Source organism: Gobio gobio (genome assembly GCF_949357685.1).
Source record: "Gobio gobio genome assembly, chromosome: 21".
NCBI lineage: Eukaryota > Metazoa > Chordata > Actinopteri > Cypriniformes > Gobionidae > Gobio > Gobio gobio.
Window position 1 is genome coordinate 43,060,774 of NC_137117.1, and position 16,751 is coordinate 43,077,524.

A 16,751-nucleotide genomic window follows, 5' to 3' on the forward strand; every position below is an offset into this window, starting at 1 on the left:
AGGGTTAACATACTCAGAGTTTTCACTTAACCTCCTTTCTGAAACAGGCCCCAGATTGTTTAAATCTAAACCTAACTTTAGCCATTGGATGAATAAGCTCAAACTCTTGTGTAAATCTTTAAATTTGGTTAAAAACAAGAAAGCCCTCAACTTGATTTCTTTGTTAGATAAGTACAAATGAATTTAAAAAGCCCTTTTTGTTTCATTTTGTTTATTTATTTTTGGGTTATTTGTTTTTAATTTTGGTATGTACGTTTGTTTATCATGATCTCTGGTTGTTACTGACTATGCTCAACCTATGACTGATCATATGGTTTATTCTGTGATTTGACTATGTACCTTGTTTGTTGATCTGTTTATAAGTGGTTGCAATATAAAAAAAGAAAGAAAAAAAGCCACTCACTTATTATACATACTCATTGATTTCGCTTCTGATTCCAATTGCTAGCCAAAAGTTCCACAAAGGCTTTTACATTTTTTTCTATTTTTTTATGGTACATGTTAAGTCCATATTTGACCTACTGAACATGTTTTTGGCCCAAGAGTCCTTAAACACTAACTTACTATAAATAGTTATTGATTTCCCTTCAGATTCCCATTACTAGCCAAAAGTTTTTACATTATTATTTTTAATTTTTTTTGTACATGTTATGGCTGTAGCCTACAGAAGTCCATATTTGACCTTCTGAACATAATTTTGGCCTAAGAGTCCTTAAACGATAACTTATTATGCCAGTTTGTTTATCATGATCTCTGGTTGTTACTGACTATGCTCAACCTATGACTGATCATATGGTTTATTCTGTGATTTGACTATGTACCTTGTTTGTTGATCTGTTTATAAGTGGTTGCAATAATAAAAATAAAAATAAATAAATAATAATAAATAAAAACTCCGACTGTAAAGGCGGCATTTTGTGATTGGTCCATCTGGACAGCGCGAAGAAAAGTAACTTGTACCAGCTGACATACACGCTGCACTGAGTCAGAGTAATAATTAATTAATGATAAATAATAACCCGAATAATGACACTGAAACATTTACAGCTACTGAATTGGAAATCTATAGTGGGAACAAGATATTATTTTGACTCCTCGTACTTGACCAATCACAGACATCCCTCGGGCCGATAACTCCGCCCACGCGGGTGTTCCCTGGATCAATGCGCGTTCGCGTTCTCGCCACACGTCATTGCTCGGTCCCGTTACAGTGTCGGTATCTGAGCTGTCAATGATCGTGAAGCATCATGGCAGGGATGGAGCTCGCACCACTGAGACCATGGGATGATTTTTTCCCTGGTTTTGACCGATTCGCCAGACCAGATGTGTCCGATTTAAGCAAATGGAACAACAGAGTCATCAGCAACCTGCTTTATTTTCAGACGAATTACTTTGCTGCCGCCATCGTCGTAATTCTCATTGTCGGGTAAGTAAGGTAGAGAGCTTAATTATCTTATTTACTAGTCATAATTATTAGTGTATGCATCGTTTAATCTGTGTAAACGTCATTTAAAATGCTTGCATAAATGTCGCATCCAGCTCGGCCACAGCAAGCGATCCTCCGTTTAATGCAGTTGCACAGCATTATCACAAACCAGACCGTTAAAGACAGGATTTAAAGAGTAATACAGAAAACGACAGCGTCTCGCTATCAGCAGGACGTGTGAAATATGTCTTGTTGGTGTGAGGAATGTGTGTGAGTTGGACCCGCCCGTCCCTGCTTCATGTCAAGCTCCGGCCTTTTGTTTTCATGCGATCCGGAATCGGTGAGTCACTTCAGCCGCTGAACGAGTCAGGCGCTCATCCGGTGCCAAACCAGACATGTGTTCCGCAGAATGACCACTTCAAGCTCAAAATATAGTTTAAAACCATACTTAAAGGGTTAGTTCACCCAAAAATGAAAATTCTGTCATTAATTCCTCACCCTCATGTCGTTGGACACCCGTCAGACCTCCGTTCATCTTCAGACACAAATGAAGATATTTTAGTGTAAATCTGATGGCTCTGAAAGGCCTCCATTGGCTCAATGCACGGTTCACTCTCAAGACCCTTAAAAGACACTAAAGACGTCGTTACAAAGTCCATCTCACTACAGTGGCTCTACAATAACTTTATGAATCGGCGAGAATAGTTTTTGTGCGCAAAAAAACCCTAAATAACGACTTATATAGTGATGACGATTTCAAAACACGGCCTCATGAAGCTTCGAAGCGTTATGAATCAGCGAGTCGAATGAGCAGTTTGAATCGCTACATTTCAGAAGTTTGACGGTTTGACACGCGATACGAATCATGATTCGACTCACTGATTCATAACGCTTCGAAGCTTCATGAGGCCGTGTTGTGAAATCGTCATCACTAAGTCGTTATTTAGGGGTTTTTTGCGCACAAAAACTATTCTCGCCGATTCATAAAGTTATTGTAGAGCCACTGTAGTGAGATGGACTTTGTAACGACGTCTTTAGTGTCTTTTAAAGGTCCCATGGCATTAAATTTTCATTTTATGAGGTTTTTCAACATTAATATGAGTTCCCCTAGCCTGAATATTGTTCCCAAGTGGATAGAAATGTTGATCGGTGTAAAACCGAGTTCTGGCTGTCTTTCTCTGCCTTTGAGAAAATGACAGGCCAGACGAGCCAATCCTGAAGTCTCCTGGTTTGACGTCCAAGCAGGAACGGTTTCCTCCCTTTCCTCCGCCCAGAGAATCTGGCACGCCCATGCAAACGCTCGAGAGAATAGAGATCATTGCTTGTGAACGAGTGAACACTGGCAGTTTCTCAGTGTTTGGATGTACAAATGAAAACAGAAGTCTTTCTTCAGTTCCTTCTGATCTGTGATCAGTGATTTCTGATGTGTAGCTAATTATTTATTATTCGTGCACACGCTGCGGCTTCTCTCTCCCGACAGAGCGGTGTTTTCTATCTTGTGAGTCAGTGTTTTTGTACGTCCTCATCGCGTCTATCGGTTCTAAAATGTGAATACAGTCATTAGTTTCTGCTCAACATCGGCAGAGTCAGATCTTTAGAGATAAACCTCACACACGCCGAAGCTCGGGCTGCACTGGCCGTTGGCCTTCAACATCCCCGACCCCCAGTACTGCATCTGGCCCACAGCGGAGGCACCAAACGCGGCGTGAGATTAAGCAGAAGGGGGGTAAAAGCGTGAGCATATCCGGGCTAGCCAGCCTAGCCCCACAATAAACTGGATTACATTCGATTACTGCTGTTGTGTCTTTGTTTGCGCTGTGTACTCAACGTGCGTCACTGACGCTTTTATTTTATTTTAAAAATAATGCTATTATCAACACTTACTTTTAACTCGTTCATCTCGACAGCTGTAATGGTACTTTGCATGTGTTACAAAGTTGGTAATAATGATGAAGATGGACTCGGTGTGACTGGGACTCGTGTTTATTCAGAACTCTCAGATACAAACACAATAAACTCGCGCTGACTGACAGCGCTCTCATAACTCAGTAGTTACTATAAATAACTTTGTTAGCAATCGCTGAGCTCCATCTCTGGTACGTTAGTGATGTCCGGTTCGCGAACGAATCATTCTTTTGAATCGGTTCTTTTTAGTGAACCGAATCAGTTCACCAAATCGGACTGAATCGTTCTAAACGTTTCGCGTCTCCAGTCAGCGCTGATCCATAATTTACTAAAGTTACTAACTTTCTGACATGAGTGACAGTCCCTCCGACTAGAAATAGACTAATAACCTGCAGTATATGTTGTAACTACAACAGTTCAGACATGCTGAGAACTGATGTGAAGTGAACTCAGGTCCATCCGTCTCTCTGGCAGACTCGTGCCTGCTCCTACCTCGTTAAACCACGCCCCCTCCGCTCATTTAAAATGCAAAGATATCAGCCAATCACAACAGTGGGCGTTTTTACTGAAGTCTCACAGCAGACACGCCTCTTGAAGCAGGGCATTCAGCCACAGGGCAAACAGCAGTATAGAAAAAATGCCTTTTATTTCTAAATTATGATATTTTATGATGTAAAAGTCATACTAACAATATAAGTACACCTCAGGAAACATTATAAAATAATAGAAAAATGCCATGCCATGGGACCTTTAAAGGGTCTTGAGAGTGAACCGTGCATTGAGCCAATGGAGGCCTTTCAGAGCCATCAGATTTACACTAAAATATCTTCATTTGTGTCTGAAGATGAACGGAGGTCTGACGGGTGTCCAACGATCATATCTTGATTCGACTCACTGATTCATAACGCTTCAAAGCTTCCTGAGGCCGTGTTTTGAAATCGTCATCACTATGTAAGTCGTTATTTAGGGTTTTTTTGCGCACAAAAACTATTCTCGCCGATTTATAAAGTTATTGTAGAGCCACTGTAGTGAGATGGACTTTGTAACGACGTCTTTATTTCTTTCTTTATTTGTTTTCTTTGGGGACGGCCCCTTCCTGTCCCAACATGACTCATAAAGACATGGATGAGCGAGTTTGGTGTGGAGGAACTGGACTGGCCTGCACAGAGTCCTGACCTCAACCCGATAGAACAGCTTTGGGATGAATTAAGAGCGGAGACTCGGTTCTACGGGGGTGCTAGAGGGTGCTAAGCACTCTCAAACGCAAGCAAAAGCACCCTCAGTTGATACTGTAATAATGTTGGCGAAACAGATTTGGCAGATTTGCACATTTGTTTCCTCTGGAAAGCGTCAAATGCATCTATTCACAGCGTGTTTTCGCAGTGGTGACGGTGAGGAATGTAGCCAATCACAGATAGTTGTTGATATCTCGAACGCGATCAGATTCTCACCGCTCAAAACGGCAGCTTTTTTAGGCTATTCAGTGCTGAGTTAATGCAGGCTCGCGGAACCTCATTAACAAGACACAATGTAAGTAAGAGATTTATTGTTGACAACTTAAAATTTATAACGGAGCTTTGTGAGATCGCTGACAAAGCAACAGCATTTTAGCGATCTTGGCTCACTTTCGAGGCTACAGTCTGTAACATTCATTGAATGGCCAATCGCATGCTGCAAAGTTTAGGAAGTGACATCTAAATATAAATGCCACTCTGCATGAGACAGAAATATCCTCCTGAGAGGTTTTGCCTCTGTAGAGGACATTATATTTTAGCGAATTTCTCTGACAACATGCACAGTTTGAAGTCTGGATATTCGAATTAAAATATTATTACACGTCTTTTTTTTTTTTACATTACATATTGTCCCAAAACACATTATATACAGTGTATAGATGCATTGCATAGCATGGGAATGGCATATGGCCATGCTTACACATATTGCACAGTAAAATGGTATGCTTTTGTCTATTTATGTCTTTTCATTTTCTCAATAAATAGTTCTGGTGTCCTCTACAAAGCAGAGGATATAACATAGGATTTTTTATGCTCCAAACAATGTAATGACCTAAAAAAAAATCTAAATTCACAAAACCTTTTTTTCAGTGTTCTCAGGAAGATGACGTTAAAATACTAGTAATGCATTAAAGCAATGTAAAGGCAGACTAATAGATTAATAGACAATTTTTAGCAAACTATTTTTGAAATTCCAACTATGGTGGACCACATTTACTAGAGCTGGAATGGTCAAAAATTCCCATAAACACACTCCTAAACCTTGTGGAAACCCTTCCCAGTTTAAGCTGTTAGAGCTGCAAAGGCTGGGCCAACTCCATATTAAACCCTACGGATTAAGAATGGGATGTCATTAAAGTTCATGTGCATGTAAACTTTAAGGTGTATATATACTCTCACCTAAAGGATTATTAGGAACACCTGTTAAATTTCTCATTAATGCAATTATCTAATCAACCAATCACATGGCAGTTGCTTCAATGCATTTAGGGGTGTGGTCCTGGTCAAGACAATTGCTGCGTCCCAATTCGCACACTATCCGTACTAAATAGTATTCGAAAAAAGAATTAGTATGTCCCAAATCGTAGTATGTTGAAAAGAGTATTCCAAAGATTCCCGGATGGTTTACTATTTCCGGTCAGAATCCGAAGTGCAGATCGATGCGCACTCTAACGGCTGATATTACCCACAACCCATTGCGAGATGGACGAGGATTCGATTAGAACTACAAACGAAACACCCACGAAAGGCAGATCAACGAGCGACTACATTTCTCTTTTCGATACGGTAGGAAATTAAATTGAAAGTGGAGGATTTGAACTGTGACGATGATTGACTGGGCAGTTTAAACGGTGACGGGACGCACAGAGTCCGTTAAAGATGACGAAGTAGTACGTCCCAAAGCTTGCATACTCTTCTGCTACACACTCCAAAGTATGTACTTTTTCTTCAGAAAAAGTGTACATACTTTTAGGACGTAGTATAAGTAGGCGAATTGGGACGCAGACAATCTCCTGAACTCCACACTGAATGTCAGAATGGGAAAGAAAGGTGATTTAAGCACAATTTTGAGCGTGGCATGGTTGTTGGTGCCAGACGGGCCGGTCTGAGTATTTCACAATCTGCTCAGTTACTGGGAATTTCACGCACAACCATTTCTAGGGTTTGCAAAGAATGGTGTGAAAAGGGAAAAACATCCAGTATGTGGCAGTCCTGTGGGAGAAAATGCCTTGTTGATGCTAGAGGTCAGAGGAGAATGGGCCGACTGATTCAAGCTGATTTGCAACTTTGACTGAAATAACCACTCGTTACAACCGAGGTTTGCAGCAAAGCATTTGTGAAGCCACAACACACACAACCTTGAGGCGGATGGGCTACAACAGCAGAAGACCCCACCGGGTACCACTCATCTCCACTACAAAGAGGAAAAAGAGGCTAGAATTTGCACGAGCTCACCAAAATTGGACAGTTGAAGACTGGAAAAATGTTGCCTGGTCTGATGAGTCTCGATTTCTGTTGAGACATTCAGATGGTAGAGTCAGAATTTGGCGTAAACAGAATGAGAACATGGATCCATCATGCCTTGTTACCACTGTGCAGGCTGGTGGTGGTGGTGTAATGGTGTGGGGGATGTTTTCTTGGCACACTTTAGGCCCCTTAGTGCCAATTGGGCATCGTTTAAATGCCACGGCCTACCTGAGCATTGACCATGTCCATTCCTTTATGACCACCATGTCCCCATCCTCTGATGGCTACTTCCAGCAGGATAATGCACAAATCATTTCAAATTGGTTTCTTGAACATGACAATGAGTTCACTGAACTAAAATGGCCCCCACAGTCACCAGATCTCAACCCAATAGAGCATCTTTGGGATGTGGTGGAACGGGAGCTTCGTGTCCTGGATGTGCATCCCACAAATCTCCATCAACTGCAGATGCTCTCCTATCAATATGGGCCAACATTTCTAAAGAATGCTTTCAGCAGCTTGTTGAATCAATGCCACGTAGAATTAAGGCAGTTCTGAAGGCGAAAGGGGTCAAACACAGTATTAGTGTGTGTTCCTCATAATCCTTTAGGTGAGTGTATATATATAGGTTAGATTTTGATCAAAAATGTAGGCACCTCTTGATGGAAATAAATGCTGTGATGTTAATTTCTATCAAGAGGTGAATACATTTTTGGTTAAGATCTTGTATGGACAACGCAAGAGTCCAGCAACCTGTAAAGTCTCCTCCAGCACATCCCAAACACTTTCAATGAATTTAAGCCTCTGAGCCGTTATTATTTATTATTTTAACAGCCACATTTCTTACTTTGTGTTAGAACAGAGGATTAAAGGTTCAAATGAGATTTCAGGATGGATGAGGCTAGAAAAGGAGCGGCCAAAATGTACTCGTCATGTCACTCGTTGATTTGTTCAGAGGAAAAAGACTGGTTTTAAATGACCTTTATTATTACTAATAATATTATTATGTAATGACATTCTGACACAGAACTTGTAAAGTTAGCTGTAGCCTGGGTTTCTGAAGAAACATATACATTTAAGTATTTTATCCAAGCATTTTCCTAAATCTCTGCAAACATGGTATACAAAATGTTTTAGTACAGTAAAAAAAATACACACAGCACCTTTAACGCAATGTAATAAATTGATGAATTAATGTCATTGCTGTGTGTATTTTCAGTTTTCTGAACCCGTTGGGCATGTTTCTTGGCGGGGCAGTTGTGGCTCTGGTCTTCATGGGCTCTGTGTGGGCTGGAGAGAATAAAGCCATGATCAAGAACTTCAAGAAGAAAAATCCCGCCCTGTTTGTTGTGGGTGTGATGGGAATCAGCTACTTCCTGTTGTCCTTGTGTGGAGGAGTGATGGTGTTCATCTTTGGCATCACATTCCCTATGCTCTGTGAGTATTACTAGTACATCTCCTGGATTTGCTCTGCTTTATGTCATTTCTGTTTATGTTTTGCTTGGAGCTTTCCTTGGACTTTATACTGACACTTACCGGTGTGGATGAAGCATCGCCTACAAAACGAACAATATGTCTGCCATAAGTGCAATTGCAGGAATAATCTGTATGTATTTGTCACCGCAACGATGCCACTGAACCTTTCAGTGAACATTTCTTAAAGGGATCGTTCAGCCAAAAATGAAAATTATCCCATAATTGACTCCCCCCTCAAACCCTCAAAAATGTATATGACATTCTTCTTTCATTATAAAATCATTATATTAAATACTTTTATAGTTAAATACTTATTTTATGTTACTCCACACGGCTCCAGGGGTTAATAAAGGCCTTCTGAAGCAAATCCATGGGTTTGTGTGAGAAAAATATCCATATTTAAACCATATTGAAAGTGTAATGGCTCGCACTGTTCATAACGCTTACGCTACGTCCTACATCATTTGTCGTGCCAATTACGCTTTTTTTGTAAGTTGAATACAGAGGGCGGTCTGGCAGACGCTAGATATTTTACTTTATAAAGTTTTAAATATGGATATTTTTCTCACACAAACCCATTGATTCACTTCAGAAAGCCTTTATTAACCCCCGGAGCCGCGCGGGTCTGATTAGACCGTTAGCATCTCGCTCAAAACTATTTTTAAGAGAGTTTCGATAATATTTGGTCTTAGTACACGATGTAACTACAGACGTCAAGTTTTAAATCAGGGCTCTGAACCGGTTGAAAGAACGAAAACGAAAACCGGAAACGAACGAAATTTTAAGAGGAACGAAAACAAAATCAATTTGAATCGTTCTGAACAGAAACGTTAATTTGAAATGACCATTAACCGGTTAATAACGTTATTTTATCGTTCTCTTTAATATTTTAATTTGGCAGTGACCAATCATGAATAGAGTAGTCCAGCATGTGACGTTGACGGATCAAGCGTGAGTGAAATGTCATCTATGAATCTACCGGTAACGCGAATCAGTGTGAGCGCGCATGTACACGCCTCAAGTACATTTCTTTCCCCGCTGAGTTCTACAATGAATGTGCAGGTATTGGAGGACATTCTTTTCGTACGTTTAAATAAGTAGTACGGACTTTAAGCTCAAATAGTCTGATTTACGCTAGTTTGTGGATTTCGTTTAAAGCTACACTGTGTAACTTTTTTAGTTTATTCTTAGCTAAAAACACTTAGTTCTTTCAAAAATACATGTGCTCATTAATGTATATTAACTTCTTTCAAGTAATAAAGTATTCTCGTAAGTTTATTGAAAATACATACGGGTGAGGGTTTGAATGCCGGTCGCCATGTTGCTCCTCCATCTTGAAAGTACATTAGCCAAAGAGGGACATACCCGTAAATTCAAGCTTCGCCTTTGGCGTTTTAACACTCGATGGCACCGTGTCGAATGTGGATGAGGTCGAACTGGAAGCCATGTTAATCTTGGACTAAATCGGCCACCGTAGGAGTTAAAACCAAATCGGAATTGAGAGGAAGAGAAACTAATATTCACTGGATGGTCATGTGCCTTTTAACCGCTAGATGGGGGAAAATATCACACAGTGAAGCTTTAAGCCTATCCAAGTAGGCTATAGCATCTATCAAACATTTTTCCTATAGTCTTTCAGATTGCCAATACAGGTCAATGTTTTCTATATAGACGGTTGATGCTTCGTATTAAATGGTATGTTATATTGCATTAAATGATCAAGCTTTATTAGCCGACTGAATTTGATTATGTGATGCAGTGTTGCGCAGTGTTTGCTTTGAAATTACCAGCATTAAAAGAGCAATGGTTATCCAGTTTATTTATTCTTTATTCATGCAATTTTTAAAACAAGTAGTGTTGAAAAAAAAAGTGATGTACAAAGAATGTTATCACTCTTCTGAAAAGAATAGGCATATAGAGGCCACTTTCCGCTCCATTAAAACAGCTCAATATTTGTCCCGCTGTTTATGCTTTGTAATTAATGCATGTATTTCTGTTGTGGTTTTAAAAATGTTATGAAATAAATATTCAAGTTTAATTATCATGCGTTATATTATTATTATTGAGTGAAAATAAGTCTTTATTTATACATATTTGTTTAAAGTATAGGCTAAATTAAAATAACGTTATTTTTTCAAATCAAACCGTTTTTGTAACAGTAATGTTTATTGAGGAACGCAAAAACGGAAACGTTAAAATATCGAACCGATTGATATTTTTTTTCCGTTTTTAAGCCCTGTTTTAAATAGGAAAAATATTGAAACTCTTTGGTCATTTTTGAGCGAGATGCTAACGGTCTAATCAGATTCAATGATCTATGCTAAGCTATGCCAACAAACGCTACCACCAGACCCGGAGATCGGCTGAATGGATTCGAAAACGGTAAAAGTCAATTGTTTATCTCTCTAGTAGAGTTGGAAAATGAGCCTGTTTTCAAAAAAAAGTGGATGGTTCCTTTAAAGGTGCAGTGTGTAAATTTTAGCATCATCTAGTGGTGAGGTTGTGAATTGCCCACGGCTCATCCCTCCCTTTCGAAGCACATAGAGAAGCTACGGTGGCCAACACAGGACAAAGATGTGGTCGTCTGAGACTGCAGAGAGTGACTAGAGCTCTGTAGAGAAGTTTGTCCGTTTAGGGCTACCGTAGAAACATGGCGGCACAAAATGGCGACTTCACTGTAAGGGGACCCGCGGTGTGTGTAGATAGAAATGGCTCATTCTAAAGTAATAAAAACATAACGCTTCATTATGTAAGGTCTTTATACACCACTGAAAACATAGTTATGTATATTATATTGCATTTCTGTCAGTAGATCCTCATAAATACTACACACTGCAACCATAATTTGCGCAAAGCGTCATGGGGTGTTCCTAATTCCTATAAGGTGGATAAAAAAGAATAGCAGAGTTCACCACAATGGCACAGAGAAACGATATCGTTGGAATCACTTTCAGAATGATTTTTTTCCAGCTGATGAGTGATAAATGAGTGACAGCCAATCAGAATCCATTCGGCTTTAAAGAGCTCAAGCTTTGTGGACGCTAGTTATCGTTCTTAGGAAGATATTTTGAATTCATTGTATGGACAAAAAACTTTTTTTCTAAACATCTTTTGTGTTCTGAAGAAAGTCATATAGGGTCTGAAACAGGGTGAGTAAATGACAGAATTGTGTTTTTTGTGTGAACTATCCCTTTAATGATCTGAGCTACTACATTATATCAGCGAGAGACATTCATAATAACAGACCTTCCTCAGTTCTTTGATGATTATAACATGATTATTATTTTCTCAGGATAGACTCGTGCTGCCTGAGTATTTTGTGTTACCGTGGAAAGCCGGCAGAGATCTAGTAGTGTTTTGCCTGTAGCTATGGCAACACAAAACATCGTTGCCTAATTACAGTATATTCCATTTTAGCACTTGCTGACGGTAGCAGATCAGATTATTGGCAACATCCCTGCCTAAAATCACTATAGGAGCCTTTCACAGCAGCTAACATGTAATGGGATAGCTATATCGTAAAAATAACTCTATCACTACATACAGTGAGGAAAATAAGTATTTGAACACCTGAGAAAATCAATGTTAATATTTGGTACAGTAGCCTTTGTTTGCAATTACAGAGGTCAAACGTTTCCTGTAGTTTTTCAGCAGGTTTGCACTGCAGGAGGGATTTTGGCCCACTCCTCCACACAGATCTTCTCTAGATCTGCTTTAGGTCTGGAGACTGGCTAGGCCACGCCAGAACCTTGATCTGCTTCTTACAGAGCCACTCCTTGGTTATCCTGGCTGTGCTTTGGGTCATTGACCCAGCCTCGACCCATCTTCAATGCTCTAACTGAGGGAAGGAGGTTGTTCCCCAAAATCTCGCAGTACATGGCCCCGGTCATCCTCTCCTGAATACAGTGCAGTCGCCCTGTCCCATGTGCAGAAAAACACCCCCACAGCATGATGCTGCCACCCCCATGCTTCACAGTAGCGATGGTGTTCTTGGGATGGTACTCATCATTCTTCTTCCTCCATACATGTTTAGTGGAATTATGACCAAAAAGTTATATTTTGGTCTCATCTGACCACATGACTTTCTCCCATGACTCCTCTGGATCATCCAAATGGTCACTGGCAAACTTAAGACGGGCCTGGACATGTGCTGGTTTAAGCAGGGGAACCTTCCGTGCCATGCATGATTTCAAACCATGACGTCTTAGTGTATTACCAAGAGTAACCTTGGAAACGGTGGTCCCAGCTCTTTTCAGGTCATTGACCAGCTCCTCCCGTGTAGTTCTGGGCTGATTTCTCACCTTTCTTAGGATCATTGAGACCCCACGAGGTGAGATTTTGCATGAAGCCCCAGTCCGAGGGAGATTGACAGTCATGTTCAGCTTCTTCCATTTTCTAATGATTGCTCCAACAGTGGACCTTTTTTCACCAAGCTGCCCTTTCCAGCCTTGTGGAGGTGTACAATTCTATCTCTAGTATCTTTGGACAGCTCTTTGGTCTTGGCCATGTTAGTAGTTGGATTCTTACTGTGTGTGTTCGAAATCGCCCCCTATACCCTTAAATAGGGCACTATTTGAGTGAACATCCATTTGTAGTGGTGTCCGAAACAATAGTGGACGTTTTTGAGTGCACTCATTCAATCCCACAATGCACCGCAATAACGAGTGTACAGTAGATGTACGCGCTGGAGAATATGCTTGTTCGATGCCCGATCGGCGTATGACAGCAAAGTCCCGCGAGAGCAAACGAGAAACAACTCCTTATGCTTTTGAATCGTTCTCTCACTCAACCAGACGGTGTACTCTCAACGCACTGAGAGAGCCGCGCCCTGAATTAATGAACTTACCGCTGTCCGATTCGCCATATGTACCTTCATTCTCCATTACGAGCCAACAAGCTTAAAGTTAACCCTATAACTCTTTACTTGTGTGGCACTGAACTTACTTGGAATGGGGAATAATAAAGTAACTAATAAGCATTTAATTAGAAAAATAACAATAATATTTGTATATAGTATAATATATATATAGTATAGTATGCCTATATATTTCATACTTTATAGTAGGCTACTATTTATATTATGGGCGTCAGAAGCAAAAAAATGTCGGTGGGTCCTTTAACAGAAACATTTTACTGGAGTAGATGCAATTTACAGAAAATATATTTAAATATTTCGGCTTGTTTAAACGTCTGGTTGAGGAAGACACACCTACGGAATACACAATCTTCATCAGCAGCAATAGTGTAGGGGTAAGACGCATGGCGTTAAGATTAGACACAAATTGATTCGAGGTTCGAATCCGCCTTTTGCCAAACTCGCACTGATCCTTTTTTCCAATCATATATCAGATCGAAAAGGAATTTATTTTCTATGAATATGAAGAAAATATTAGAAAAGTGAAAATAAAGCTTCTAACGCGTTTAATCAGTGTTTATCAGGGTATGTAAACAGACGTGCTCAAAGGCGATAAAAGTGAGTCATTGGTCTTAAAAAGTGTGTGAGTCGATGCCATCTCCTGGCGAAACGCGGGAATTCATTCAATGCACGGCGCGACTCTCACAGTGCATTATGGGTATTCTCTAGCCGTCGAGCATACATCGGTTGCAAACTCGTTATTGTGGTGCATTGTGGGATTGAATGAGTGCACTTAATAACGTCCACTAGGGTTTCGGGACAACACTAAATGGCTGTTCCCTCAAATAGTGCCCACAGCTGAATCAATCATCCATCTTCCGAACCGCACTGGTCCAGCCCAACATCATGCATACAGGTATAAATGATCCTTTCTAAGATGATTATTATATTGTTTGATTAAGGTTACATGCTAATTTCCGTAGCAGAGTTCAGGATAAATATTTTCATTATTACTGGAGCTGCCGAACAGCAAGCACAAACGGCAGCCTTTCCGGCCCACTTAGTGTCCGAAATCACTCACTCGTTTTCGAAGTGGTAACGATAAATAGTTAAAAAATCATATATTGTGATTTCTGGATTTTTTTTTTAGATTATGTCTCTCACAGTGGACATTTTCATGACCCCTCCATGATTTCTAAGTGGGAGAACTTGCAAAATAGCAGTGTTCAAATACTTATTTTCCTCACTGTATGTGTTGTAAATGTATTTAAAGGAAATTTTAATAAAGTACAATAACAATAAAAGATTGCACTGCATCCAGTGGCCCTATACTATAACCTGGATAAACAGAGCTTTAAATACAGTCTTTTTCTGTTGGCTTTTTGAGTGTACAGTCTCATGCAATGTGATTTTAAGCATGTATCCAGTTTCTGTTCATCGAGAGAGATTTTGATTGTGTTTCACCCCTGCAGTGATCCTTATCCACGCTTCACTGAGACTTCGCAGCATGAAGAACAAGTTGGAGAACAAGATTGAGGGTGTTGGCCTAAAGAAGAAGACGCCCATGGGAGTCATACTGGATCTCCTGGATCAACAAGAAGAAAAAATCAACAAAATCCAAGATTTCTTGGAGAGCAAGCTGAAAGATTGAGCGTGAAACACAGATATTTCTTCTCGAGTTGTTTTTTTGTGTGTGTGTTTGTTTTTGTGCTTGGTTTGACACCCAAATGCCAAAATGGAAATATCTTTTAAATACCAAAGTATGACAAAATTCCAATATGTTTTATCACTTCACATCACCAAAACGTACGATTGTAACTCTTTAAAATGCTCTTTATAGCTCCTGCTAAGACTGTCTATCACACTGTTGTCTTAGCTAAACATCCTAAACTCATTCCCTTTGTATATGCAGCGTGCATTGACCATCTGTTTTTGTTTTTATACCAAAGGAATCTGCATAAAAGTGTATGCTTTGTAAAGCTTCAATAGATTTCTAACGACAGAGTCACTGAAGGCACTTTGAAATATGAATCCTCATAGAATGATGGGTTTGGTTATACCTTGTGTTTCCCCTACATCAATCATCTATTGCACATTTATAAATGAAATGTTTTCACGTGAGCTGATATGATATCTGAAGGGAGGAGTGTGTATTTATTGCATGTTTTTCATCAGCGGTGAACAAACCTTTAAATGCTTCCGATATCATATTAATGCACAATTACTGTTTGCTCACTGCTTTGAAGAGATTTTAATAAACATGGAATGTGGAAAATTTGGGCGTGATTCGAGTCGGTACGAAGGAAACTACTTTTGCAGATTTCAGGAAGCAGTCTTTTCTTTCAGAGTAAGGCATGGTTGAATTGAGGTGCAGTGTGTTTGGGATTGCTACACATTAACCTCCAGGATATTCCAAGTGCTTGAAGGAGTTCTTCCCTTCTGCACAATTTCAGCTTCTAATGGTATCAAATGCAACGTTAGCCATTTATGACATCCATGCAGATTGTTATTCACTTCCTATTATGCAGAGAAACCTTGTAGAGGGCCTCTGGTAAAATCATATATTTCAAAACACATTTGATGATTGCAGATAATGCATGATCAAGCGTGGTCGCTTAATATCTGTGAAGTGTATCTCATAGCCTAGTGCTAGTTTGGAATAAAGGCTTGTTTTTCACAGAGGAATATCTTTATCATTTATTGTCCTTAAAACAAACGTGTGTGTGTGTGTGTGTGTGGTGCTTAAAAAAGGTCAATGTTTTTTACATTTTGCATTTAACATTGTTAGCTGTTAAAGTGGGAAAAACATCAACGCACATTATTCCAAATGTTTGACCTGGTCATCTTTTATTAGAATATAACTTTCTCCATCTCCGAAATGACTTTCCTTTTCAGCTGAAATGTGCTTTTCCTTCTGAAAACATTGAGTTTGTATTTCTAAGTGATCAATTTATGTTTTCACACATCATTGGTAATCGGTAAATTAGTGTGGCATTTAAATGGCAGTGTTTTATAAAATTAAACAGATGTCAGTTTTGATTGATGTGTCGAGGCATGGCCTCCACTAGACCCCTGAAGGTGTGCTGTGGTATCTGGCACCAAGATGTTAGCAGCAGATCCTTTAAGTCCTGTAAGTTGTGAGGTGGGGCCTCCATCTTGTTTGTTCAGCACATCCCACAGATGCTCGATTGGATTGAGATCTGGGGAATTTGGGGCCAAGTCAACGCCTCAAACTCGTTGTTTTATAAGCCTGCGTCTAGCGTGACCTTTTCAACGTAATTGCGTTTTACGTGACGTCACGAGCGCGCATCACTGAACAGAGCAAGGCGAGCATTTGTGCTTATAAAACGTAAACTTTATTTATTTTTTAAAAAATGACTGATCGTTTCACTAGATAAGACCCTTATTGATCGTCTGGTACCGTTTTGAAGCTGTACTGAACCTCTAATTTGGACCTTGAACCGTTTTGAGGCTATTGACTTCCATTATAAAGGAGAAAGATCCTGAAATGTTTTCATCAAAAATCTTAATTTATTTTCGACTGAAGACAGAAAGACATGGATATCTTGGATGACAAAAGTTTATTTGAAAGTGAACTAATCCTTAA

General features: G+C 39.8%; 1 protein-coding gene across 1 annotated transcript; it reads left to right on the plus strand.

Moving 5' to 3' along the window:
- Nucleotides 1–1,157: 1,157 nt before the first annotated feature.
- On the plus strand, nucleotides 1,158–15,825 carry arl6ip5b (ADP-ribosylation factor-like 6 interacting protein 5b). Its single transcript, XM_079802162.1, has 3 exons — nucleotides 1,158–1,426; nucleotides 8,033–8,250; nucleotides 14,617–15,825. The coding sequence occupies exons 1-3, from the start codon at nucleotides 1,248–1,250 to the stop codon at nucleotides 14,793–14,795; spliced, it is 576 nt and encodes a 191-aa protein (XP_079658288.1). The 5' UTR covers nucleotides 1,158–1,247; the 3' UTR covers nucleotides 14,796–15,825.
- The last annotated feature ends 926 nt before the right edge of the window (nucleotides 15,826–16,751 follow it).